The 12,320-nt window shown below is 45.8% G+C and overlaps 1 protein-coding gene across 1 annotated transcript in view; it reads right to left on the bottom strand.

Annotated features, from left to right (window-relative positions):
• Positions 1-7,369: 7,369 nt before the first annotated feature.
• SYVN1 (synoviolin 1) overlaps positions 7,370-12,320 on the bottom strand; it is a 34,370-nt gene continuing 29,419 nt past the window's right edge. Inside the window, exons 13-16 of the mRNA XM_056852657.1 lie at positions 11,488-11,610; positions 9,592-9,778; positions 8,490-8,647; positions 7,370-7,524 (exon numbers count right to left, since the gene is read on the bottom strand). Of these exons, the coding sequence (XP_056708635.1) occupies positions 7,370-7,524; positions 8,490-8,647; positions 9,592-9,778; positions 11,488-11,610 (623 nt within the window). The remainder of the gene's footprint in view (positions 7,525-8,489; positions 8,648-9,591; positions 9,779-11,487; positions 11,611-12,320) is intronic.

Genomic DNA, 12,320 nt, shown 5'->3' with positions numbered 1-12,320 from the left:
TAAATTAGCATTCTTCCATCTTCTTTCACAGCATGCAGGGAAAAAAATAAGAATATACTTACCAAAAGTCAAGGAACAACTTAATAGGTAAAGTAGTTAGACCACTGGATTAGGGCTGAGACGACCTAGGTTCAAATCTCTACCCACTCCTAAAAGCTCACTAGGCTGGGGATAGTCATTCTCAGCCTTACATACTGAAGCAAGCCTGAAAATATAATTGAGTGAAAAAGAAACTCATAGTCTGCTCTGAGCTTCTTATAGGAAAAGCCAAATAAAAATAAAATTGAAAGGATTGTTTGGCTGAACCTCGTAAGCACATAAATGTTCAGAACTGGGAATCTATCGCTATTTCAGAAACTGATCCCAGTAGGAGAAAAGCTTCAGACAAAATGGGGAAGAGCCATTAAGAAACCAAGAATCTTTTTCTGGCTGTAGCCTGACCAGGCCATCATTTAAAAGAAAACTTTGGCAAAACTAAGCAAGATGGGAGATGACCTAGGGCCTTGTTTAAGCCACAATGGAGTACATATGGATATAATCAGGTTGCTTCTTTGACTGGTCACCTGTGCATTCACATTAATGGTCTTTGCAACTACATAGGGCTCGATTTTGAAAACTTCTAAAATAGTGGCTCCCAGCTGCAAACTGGAGACCCCTGGGGGGCTGTGAAGTTATTGCAGGGGGGCTGGGAAGCCATCCAGTTTGGGCAGGTTTCTACCTTCTCCTTCCTGTGCCTTCCCCTTGGACTCGCCTGCAAGGCAGCCATTTTCTCCCCCCCATGTTTGTTGGACCAAGAGCACAGCCATGCCTCCCGCTACTGGGTCTACATGTTTTGAGCCCCCCATACACAGTCAGAAGCTCTGAGTGTTCACCAGGTCAGGGCTGTTTGCCTGCTCATGAAGAGAGCTGCTCCTTGTGAGAGGTTTTGGCAGGTCATGTCTCCCAGCACCACCACCCTAGCAACAGCTGGAACAGGACGTGCCCACACCTTGAACAGAGACATGGGCTGTAGCTTTTTAAGGAGCTGCTGTTTGGCTGATGGCTTTTGGAAGCATCAGTTGGTTCTCTATCCCCTCCCACATCTCTGCCAGCCCAGGAAGGCCCAGAACTGCCATCAGCCAGCCAACCGGGGCAAGGAACTTCCCTGGAATACGGTGTCTCCCCCTTGAAAGCTCCAGGGTAACCTGGTTAAGTGCAGAGAGGAGGAGTCACCCCCAGACTTCACGCATCCGAAGTCAGCTCTGACTCAAGAAAGCTTAGACTAGAAAAAATTTTGATACTTGCTAAAATGCCACCTGGCACTACATTATCAGCTGTAGAAAAATACCTGCAGCTCAACACCTGAGCCCAGAGATGACAGCATATTCTGAACATGAGGTTCCCCTTCCTCTGATTTTGAAACCTTTGTTTTGTCTGATGCTCTCTTAAGTGATACCTCCTTCCTGCCCTATGTTTTGTTGTGGAGTTGTTTTTGTGTGTGTATTTTAGCTTTGGTTTGGCGTGGTTTTGTCTGGCTTCAATGGTTTTTAAAAATGTTATTACGCTTGTTTTTAATCTGTCGCTGGTCCTGTTGAGGGCATAAAGGTGGGGTGTATGTTTTGCAAATAAAATAAACCTAAGTGCCATTGCTAAGGCCATGGAGGGGGGTGGGAGCACGCAGGCATCTCTTGATCATGCCTGGATCCAGCACACTTTAATCATCATTTGTGTTAGGTTTTGATAACGAGATCCTTTGAGGGCAAATCTGCCACTGAAAAGCACTGTTAAAATCAAGGTAAAGCATCCACCAGTTGTTCTGTCAAGGACTGAAAGCTCATTGTGCATCCAAGCAAAGTACAAACTGCTGTTTTATTTACATTTTGTAGTCCGCCTTTTCCACTGAGACTCAAGGCAGAATAAGCAGTGTAAAACAATACAATCAACAAGATGGGACATCCAATAAGCAATGTAATAGGATTAGGATTTGAGAAATCTGTGTCAGCAAAGGGGTAATTCTAGTCAGTTAACACCACTAACTCCCAACTAAATAAATGTATGATTCTTTCTTATACTGTGTCTTTGGTCTGCACGGGCTACCCTTCAACCAGGCCTCCAACCTCTGCAAGTTGCAAAATAGCACAAGCCATCTCATTAAATGGCTCAATATAATAAATAAGCAAATAAACCTCCTTTGGCTAAAAAAATGTGCCTTGCATACATATTACCATTTGTATAAGTATGTAGATGCTGCAGTAATTAATAAAAAAAACAAATTTAAAAGCATTACTGAATTCATAATAGCTTTGTCATTATGCATTAATTTATTAGCATATTTAAATATGAAAACTAGAGAGTACATGAACCTGCCTTCTACTGAATCAGACTCTTGGACCATCAAAGTAAGTATTGTCTACTCAGACTGGCAGCGGCTCTCCGGGGACTCAGGTAGGGGTCTTCCACATCACCTACCTGCCTACTCCCTTTAACTGGAGATGCTGGGAATTGAACCTGGAACCTTCTGCATCCCAAGCAGATGCTTTACCACTGAGCCACAGCCCCTCCCCTATGTTTGAAATCAAATGATACAGGACAGAAATCTAAAATGAATACAAATTTATGTGATTATTATTTGAGAACATGGACAGATTTATGTAATGAGTAGTGATGGCAAACAACCTCTTGCCTTGAAAACCCCATGGGGTCGCCATAAGTCGGGCAACTTCACAGCACCACACACACAAAAATATATGTTGAATATTATTTATAACCTTGTAAGAAAATAAAAATTTTAAAATGGAAGAACCATAGCATAGTAGTCTAGCTCAGTATTCAATGCAAGTTTATTTGCTGTGTATATACACAATTGAAGCTATTAAAAATTATACAGTATGTACAAAAATTAAATAGTTATCCAAACTTCCTTCACCTCCACATGTAATACAACTGAACAAAAGCTGCAAGAATAGAGGTCAAACATTGTTTTGCTGTGGGCTTTGTTTTCAAATCAACTTTTACTCAGAAAAAAAAATAGTGCTGGCATTCGATAAACCCTGGGCCCAGCACCCGTGATGTCAGAAGTCTGAAGACAGGAAACGGAACTCGCCCCAGAACAGCTCCATGCACCCTGCTGGTAAAAGTTCAAATCAGTATTTTTTTAATTTCATTTTTGGGCTTCACCTATAACCAAAAATTTTAACTTGGCATCTCCCGTGTGCAAAACGGAGCAATCTTTTTTTACAACACAGAAATTCTTCCATGCCAAAGAGATTTCTCAGTAGAGGAATCCAAAAAAGACAGTAGTCTGGGGTCACGTTCTTGCCTCCATTATTGCCACAACTTCCTTTTGCTAATGAGCCAGAGTGTAAAGTTAACTTTCCAAGGGACGGAGAGCTTTACTGAAATGCATGCGATGAAAAAAAAAGTATGATATTGCAGGCAGAGCGATGAGAAAGAATCAGACAGTTCTAAAAGGGACCGCTTTTAATTGTACTCCATTGGAGGAGTGAAGCAAAGGCCACTTGGATCTCAGAATTTTTTTTGCATAAACTCAAAAGCCTTTTGAAGGGGCGGAAGGAAACAACATGGGTATGTGTGTGGTCATTCCAAGCCAGCAACAAGTCTCCAACCAGCCTAGTAGGCCTTCCAAAGTCTCAGAGTGAAAAAACTATCTTCTGATTTGAATGAAATGCTCAGTGGCTGACTGTGCGCAGCTGCCGTGGGGGGAAAATCCACTAGCAAGACACTGCAACACCCCAGGCACACCTCCCTCCTCCAAATGCAGTTTTCTCCCTCTTTTGGTCTGTGAAATGCAAGTCTACACATGCCATTGATCAGTTTTGCTGTTCCCTCATCTAAAGTTTGCCCCTCAAGATTGAGTAAAGATACCCCATGGGTCAATTGCGCTGCTGCACTTCCGAGAGCAAGGTGGCCTGTTCCCTTGCTTGAAAAATAACATGAAATGGGGGCTCTGTGAGGCCTGCTCTGCCTCCTCACTTCCCCATCAGGTCCCCCTTATTACAAAGTGCCTCCTGCTGGCCACTTGATGGTTTCAAGTTACATTCCTGGCCCACATTGTGTATGGCGGAAGAGCCTGGTTTTGCCTGCTCTCCAAGAGGCAGGAGGAGTGATTGAGCCCCACCCCCACCCCCCAATCTTGGAATCTACTTCAAGTATCAGAATTTGGAGAAGAGGGGTAAAGAGGTCCTGGTGCAATATATGAAATGGGAAGAACTCTCATGAGGTCTGAATGGCAGAATCCAGGATTGGTGAATATAGCAAGCCGGCAGAGACCATTTTTCTCACCTCACTGCCATCTTAAGACTGTGGCAAGACTCCCGTTGCCTCCCGCTACCACACACAAACACATTGTGCTCCCATTAAGCAGAGTTCACTCAGTGTCAGCTAGTTTCCTGATATGTACTCAATTAGGGATTTTTTGCATATATATATATTTGGAGAAGAGAGAGAGACACACACACCACCTTGGTACTTGAATTACAAGTGTTTCAAGCTGCCAAACTTAAAGCTTCCTGAAGAGTGTTTCAACAGCTACATTGCAGGCGAAGCGCACTTGCCAAGTACAGAAAGATTTGCATGTCACTGCTCAGAGTGAACTCTATAGTTTGGTGGTTGGTGGTTTTGGACAGGAAAAAAATGACTGATTGTTCCCCACATTCTTTACTAGAGCATTGTGCTTGCAGAAACAGCTGGATATAGTCAGTTACGTATCACATTTTTTACAAAAGCAGCTTTGCTTCAGAGACAGGCTAGCTGAGGGGCTGCCAACTGCTTCCTGACCAAAAATGGTATAAATCTATCTCACGGCAGGCAGGTGGGCAAAAGAAGCCACTGTATCCAGACTGGAGTCCTTCTATTCACTACCAAAGTTGTTTATCAGAAGCCTTGAGCGGAGTCTTTTATTTAAATCAATAATTTGAACAATCCCCGGTCATGCTTCTTCCAAAAACAAAAACAGAAAAGCTAGGCTACCCTTTCACCCCAAGACGCAGTTACAGCCCAAGAAGACAGGTCTACATTACTCACTACGCTGCCAAAAAGCCAATTTTAATACTGCATTTGAGAGTTCAACTGACCACTCTTAAAACTACAACTTTTCCTTGCAAAAAGAAAACCCCAAGGCTTTAAAAAGAAAAGGTGGCAAATCTATCTTGAAAACCAGACCGGGTCTGTCCTCAAGAATCTCAGCTTTAGGGCAGGTGTACTTGAAATGGAGACACAACTGGGGTTTAGGGAACAAGTTCCCATTTCCTTAAATGTAACAATGTTTAGGTAGGAACGTGGGAAGATATTGTAAGAAAGGCACCCCCCTTCTCTGCAAAAGTGGTAGTGCATAGCATTTTCCCCTACCAATCATGTATATAGGGACCCTTACAAGTGGATTAAGCAACGCCACCCACTTAGACTGTGGAAATCCAGAGTCAGAAAACACTGTTGGCTCCAGCAATCAAAGCCCCTCCCCACCACAGACATGTCCCAATTCCTCTCATAAACACCTACAGGCATTAAAATTACAGGGACTTCATTGCATCTTATATAAAACCATTGTTCCAAGAGAGACATACACCAATGGTACTCTAGCAAATACGTCTGAACATGCACTGGGCTTCCGTGGGGCTTCTTGCTCACGTAAAGGTTTTCTTGTACTGTCACAGCAGCTTTCTTCCAAGTCTTGGGAGCACTTTGTCACCTAGCATGGTTTGTCTGTGGCAGAAGTCTCACACACACAGTCTTTTGGATCCTGGGCACTTTCTATATGCACCATTAATGGGTAGAGATACAAGCATACTACACCAGGAAGATAAAAGGGAATGTTATGTCCAAAAACCCTAAGTTGGGTTAACACTGGCAGTACAGTCAAATTCAGTTTTCCAGAACCTTCCTCAGGTACCAGAGGAAGACCTGTACTGCCTGCAACAACTTTTGAGCTTTGCTGCGCTGGAGCTAGATCAAAAAGCCCTTTGCACTGAGCAGCAGGCAGATCCAAATTATTTTTTAAAAAAATATATTTTTGGGAGGGCTAATTAGAAACTCTGGGCAGGATTCTATAGAACTAGACACCAGAGTTCCACTGGACTGACTGGACAAGAATACACTTTAAGCGTGTTCCCAAGTCAGTTCTACTGGGCTTCTCTTGACAACAATCTATAGTAGATTTCTCAGAACTAGAATCAAGGAGCAGCCACCATGAAGCTCCTATGGTTGCATCAATAAAGTCCCCGCCAGCCCTGACCCATCCTGAAACCAGGATGGTGAAGTCAAGGAAGTTTGGCAGGGCCTTCAAGATCACGCATAATTTCCCAACCCCCCTTGGGGAACACCATGCCAGAAACTGCTAAGCTAACTAGTGCTTGCCTTAACCCACATCACCAGAATTGTTGTTGGTTTTGTTTTGTTTTTCAAGCCGAATAAGGAAGCACAAGGAGAAAATGTATTCAAGTCATCGGTTTACTGCACTGAAAAGCCACCCACAAATCTGAAAAATAAAGAGGGCACACCCAAATTTTAAATCCGGTCGGATGCAGCCAGGAGCGGAAAGATCTCTTCCTGTCTCCACAGTTTCAATGCTCGCCCAGACAGCCAATTCAAAGCCTGCAGGCTGCAATTCCAAGCTCCTCCTGTGCAACCTTGGGTCCCCCCCACAGGCAGGTGAGGTTGCAGATAGGAGCGAGGCCTCGGGAGGGTGGCTGCGGTTCTGCTCTCAGCTATCCTGAGAAGGCCTGCATTTTTACCTCCACCTGCAGACAGAGAAACATACACATCCCAAGACAGCTCCTCCTCGTCTGTCACTGCTGCTTTCCTCCCAGGAAAAGGAGAAGAAGCCTAAAGTCCACACAAAACCATTGCAGAGCTAGAAAGCTCAAGGAACTGGGGGAGGGGTGCAAGGGGAGTGATTTTTTTTTGTAGGGGAAGCTCTCTTAGCCGGCAGTTTCCAGACAGTTTAGCGGATAATCCGAGGAAGGGCTTCCCCTAAGCTCAGCACGCTGCTCTCACAACTATGAGTCTGTCCAGCTGATACCTAGATACCAAAAAAGACTTTGGAAGCAGGAAACATTACTGCACTGGTGAGAGTAACTGGATCAGGGCCAGTCAGTATGGAGGGATGGGCGATTTACTCCCCCCTCCCATCTTTTAGAATTAGAAATCGAGGCAGATCTGCTGCTGCCGCCTCACACCCATCCCTGCCGAACGGCATTCCCAGCAACCTCGCATCTTGTCGGCACCTGGTGGTGCAACTGAGCTGTCCAATTCTCGTTTCTCCCGTCTGCTCTCCTCCTGTGTTTGCTGAGGGCGTGGGGGTGGGTGGGCGAAATCAGTCAGGCTGTTAACTGAGGCACAGAGCAAAGCTCACTGGAAAGGAGCAAAAGGGATGTCAATGGGAGGAGGAGGAGGAGGGCAGTTCCAGTTTTTGAAGGCGGCGCCTGCGCAGCTCTGCAGTGTCAGGCTCCTCCAGAGAAGAGGGCTCGTCGTCCTGCTCAGGAGCAGATGGGGCTGTGTAACCCTCAGCACCTGCCGCCGGGGATGAAGCTGGGGAGGGGGGGAGAGAAAAACAGCAGTCAGTCGCAACAAAGAAAATACCCCTTGGCATTAAGCTGCAATCCTTTACATTCAAAATGATCTGTCCTTAATGCCTAAAGGTAAAGGTGCAAGCACTGGGTCATTACTGACCCATCATGATGTTTCCTAGGCAGACTATGTTTACGGGGTGGTTTGCCAGTGCCTTCCCCAGTCATCTTCCCTTTACCCCCAGCAAGCTGGGTACTCATTTGACTGACCTCGGAAGGATGGAAGGTTAGTCAACCTTGAGCCGGCTACCTGAAACCTAAAGAGTTACTCCAGTCTAAGCCCATTCATTTCAATGGGCTTAGACTGGAGTAACTCTCCTTAGGAATGCACTGTGAGTCAACCTTGAGCCGGCTGAAACCGACTGCCGCACCCCCACCCCCTTTGTCTTCTTCTTTGGTGTCAATGGGTCCTGCTCCCAGTTCCTGAAATGGATTTCCTCTGCCCATCAATCAAGGCAGTTCTTTCCTTTAAGATGGCCATACCTTTCTGGGGCCTTGCCCTGCTCATCTTAGCCACAGCTCTCCCCAGTCCCATCTTGTCACATCTATATGCAAACAAAAGGGCCATGTGGCTCCTGTTCATCCACGCAATATTTAGTTAGCGTCCATTGGCAGTGTGTTAACAGTAGCAGCGGTGACAACTAGGAATCAATCACGACCGCACAGCTTCACGGGTATCAAGCACAGGTATCAAGCACGTTTCTAGTCCTCGTGAGCTTCTGCCGGACAGTCCGACCCCTCTGCCACAAAACAAGGCCTTCCTCCCTTGACGCTATCAACGCACGCCATCCAGAACACCCCCTGAAACAGACAGGCACCGCTCAGGATGGAGGCGGCAGTGCAGTTTGTTTTGAGAAGTGAAAAGCAAAGCCCCTAAATTAGAAGATCTCAAAGGTAAAAAAATGCGGATCCACTCCGGTTGCCCACCTGCTTGGCTTGAGGAATCGGGGTCTGCCACTGCTGAAGTGGTGCTGTCTGCAGACTGGAAAATGGTGGGTTCGCTGGTGCTGGGCTCTGTGCTGGCAGTCTCCTGAGGGGGTGCTGAGGTGGCCGGAGCGCTTGGTGGTGGCACAGAGCGGGGCGTCCTGCGCAAGACAGGTACAGGTCCAGTAGGATGGAAGACACGCGCACCCCCGACCATCCCAAACCCCACCAACATCTCTCTCCGTTTTGCTGTCTCAGTCCCTATATTACAGATGGGGAAACGATGGTCTCATTGAAAAACCTAACTAGGAAAAAAGGGACCAACAGTTGCAGCATTTAAGTCAGACCTCAAAAATTAAGGCTGAGAGGAAAAGCAACTGCTATGCCCCCTTAAGCAAAGCCAAGTGTGGCTCAGAGGTGGTTGTGGGGGCTTAATAATTCAGCCTGTACAAATTGAACCAAAACATACTTGCTTGGCCTCTTAAAAATTTGCTGCATTGCTTCTGCTACTCATGTGAAGAAGAAAGCAAGAAAAGCCCTGGAAATTTTTATTCAACCACCCCTCTGAGCTCTTAGATTTCATCAGGTGCTGCCCACACATGTTCAAGCCTCCCTTTGGAAACATAAAGGCCAGATACTTCGTTCCTCTCTCAAAAATTGTTTCTTCTTAGGAAAGCTGAATCCTGTGGCTACATGCGGTGGTTTTTCTGCAGAATGAAGGCAGCCCCTTTCCATAGGGAGTGGGTACAAACAGGGAATCTTCCTGTAAGAAAGGTTCAAGGAAGTAGGTACACTGGGAGACAGCTACTTTTCTTGGGCTTGCTCCACACGATTCTCTACCCATCAAAAGCCACCTGTTTGGGGGGCAAGACACCCCCCCCCAATCAACCATGGATGCTGGCCAATCCGAGCTGGGTAAAAATCCTTACTGACATTCAAATAAGGTTACAGATCAACCACTCCAACTGAGCAGCACTCACCTACCAAGCTGCCTCACAGGGGAACTAAGAGTTACTGTAAAGCATTCTGCTTCTAGTTGCTGCAGAATATGCATTTGTTTTTTATTTGCTTTGCCCCAACGGACAGAAAGAACCAGCCAAGTTACCCAATAGTGGCCAGGACGGTGAGATACTGGTTGATCTGCAACATGGCTGCATCGAGGAGCGTGTGAATGTTCTGCAGGCACTGCAGTCGGGCTTCCAAGTGCTGCCGTTCATGGCCTTCCATGGCTCGCAGCTCTTCTTCAGTCAGTCCCGCAAACCCCGAGGGCGGAACTGGCATAGGAGGGAAACCTGCAAGGTGAGGGGGAGAAGAGGGAACCCTGTGTGAGAGAACAGCACAACGGGGGCAGCTACTGGCTACAACAAAAGCCACAGACAACGTGTGAAGGAACACAGAACAATTGCCAGAGAGTGGCTGCTGCTACCGCGTCATTACAAGGTGTCAGTCAGCCTGCTCAGAAATATGTGAATACAAAGGTGTTGAAGCCCTTAGATCAGGGGTGCTGAATTCAAATGGGTTGATAGGAAACAAAGGCTGAGGCATCTGCGATAGGGAGAAACTGAGAAAGGACTCATCAGGCAACACTGCGATGGAAGGGAAGGGCTTTTGTTATTAGTGGCAGTTTCCAAAACAGGGCCTGCTAGAATAGCAGCATTCATCCAGAAGTCCGACCTAGAGAGTTACCCTCAGAGTAGCAAATTCCCAAGTCAAGTGAGTAGTAAAGTCAAGTGAGTCTAGACTAGAGAAGGGGAGACTCATCTGTCTCAGGTGTGCTGAAATTCTTCCCTCCCTTATAATCAATTACACTTTTTCCATGCTGTTCTTCCCTGGATCTCAAAGCAGCACAGTAGCCTAATAACGCATACAGAAATAGTTTATACAGTTTGAGTCTAGAGGTGTAGCAGTTGGGGAGAACCCTAGAGAGCTTTTCAATTTTCCCAGCAGGAGAAACCTCCGTGTGTGTGTGTGTGTGTGTGTGTGTGTGTGTGTGTGTGTTAAGTGCCATCAAGTCGCTTCCGACTCATGGCTACCCTATGAATGAAAGTCCTCCAAAATGTCCTAACTTTGACAGCCTTGCTCAGATCTTGCAAATTGAAGGCTGTGGCTTCCTTTATTGAGTCAATCCATCTCTTGTTGGGTCTTCCTCTTTTCCTGCTGCCCTCAACTTTTCCTATCATGACGGTCTTTTCCAGTGACTCTTGTCGTCTCATGACGTGACCAAAATACGATAGCCTCAGTTTAGTCATTTTAGCTTCTAGGGTCAGTTGAGGCTTGATTTGATCTATAACCCACTGATTTGTTTTTTTGGCAGTCCACGGAATCCGTAACACTCTCCTCCAACACCACATTTCAAAGGAATCTATTTTCTTCCTATCAGCTTTCTTCACTGTCCAGCTTTCACACCCATACACAGTAATAGGGAATATGATGGCATGAATTAATCTAGTCTTGGTGGCCAGAGTCACATCCTTACACTTCAAAATCTTTTCTAGCTCCTTCATGGCTGCCCTTCCCAGTCTCAATCTCCTTCTAATTTCTTGGCTGCAGTCTCCCTTTTGGTTGATGGTGGAGCCAAGGAATAGAAAGTGTTGAACAATTTCAATTTCCTCATTGTCAACCTTAAAGTTGTGTAATTCTCCTCTAGTCATTACTTTTGTTTTCTTGATGTTCAGCTGTAGTCCTGCTTTGGCACTTTCTCTTTTAACTTTCAGCAGAACCCTCCATAGCCCTCAAAAAATTCCAGAAATTATACATCTCCACCTGATGCACAGTGACTTGTCCCAGCCTATCCTGTGGACTTCATGGCTCTGCGGGGGATTTAAACTCAAGCTTCCTATGCCCCCAAACCAATGCTATATTGACTGTGTCCCACTGGCTTTGCCTGCCCAACTTGGTGATGCCTCTCTCGTCAGCATCTTCTGGCAATTTAATAGCCAGCTAGAGCCAATACGCTCCCACATTCTCACTTAGCAGTGGCTGTTCAGCTTCCAACACTCACCAAAGAGAGGGGGGAAAGGCATCCCCATCCATGGCGGAGGGAAGGGGAAACCTGGCACTGTTCCTGTAGAGGCAGTGGAGTCGGATCCAGACGCTGAACCTCCACTGAGCCTTGAAGTGCCTGCTGAGAAAGATGTTAAAAATGGAAGCTCAAAGCTGGAGTAAACAGACACTTTTCCATTTGACGTGCTGTATTATGCACTCGCTCAACTCAAGACTGTTGGCATCTGCTCTAGCATACATTCCCCATGGACCTATGACAAAATGGGCAGCTTGTGGACTATTCATACATCATACTTCCATTCAAATCTGGGCAGCAGAGTCACCTGAAGAAGTGTCTAGTGTCTAGAAAAAGTAATGTCCTTATCGGTTCTACACAGATTACCAACCTGGATTTTTCTAACATTTTTATGCTGCCGTTCCTCTAAGGGGCTCCAGGCAGCATGCATAAAGTTTCCCCTCTGCCTTTCAGCCATACGACAATACTATGAGGTAGACTAGGCCAGTGATGGCGAACCTTTTAGAGACCGAGTGCCCAAACTGTAACCCAAAACTCACTTATTCAGCGTAAAGTGCCAACACGGCAATTTAACCTGAATACTGAGGTTTTAGTTTAGAAAAAACAACTCATACATTAACATCTTATGCTCACAAGCATAAGATGATCCAAACAAAGCAAGGAAAGCAATCCCAAGTGCTTTCATTGACTTAAAATTATTTGGCAGAGAATTCCACACATTAAGGATTTCATTTTCAGAACTAACTGTGCTATCCTTTGTCATCCATAAAATTAAATCATGGCAATGACTGACAAATGCCATTTTCCCCATCTGC

This window comes from Euleptes europaea, chromosome 7 (assembly GCF_029931775.1).
Source record: "Euleptes europaea isolate rEulEur1 chromosome 7, rEulEur1.hap1, whole genome shotgun sequence".
In the NCBI taxonomy this organism is placed as follows: domain Eukaryota; kingdom Metazoa; phylum Chordata; class Lepidosauria; order Squamata; family Sphaerodactylidae; genus Euleptes; species Euleptes europaea.
The sequence above is the reverse complement of the archived record's forward strand: the minus strand, read 5'-3'. Positions and strand labels throughout refer to the sequence as shown.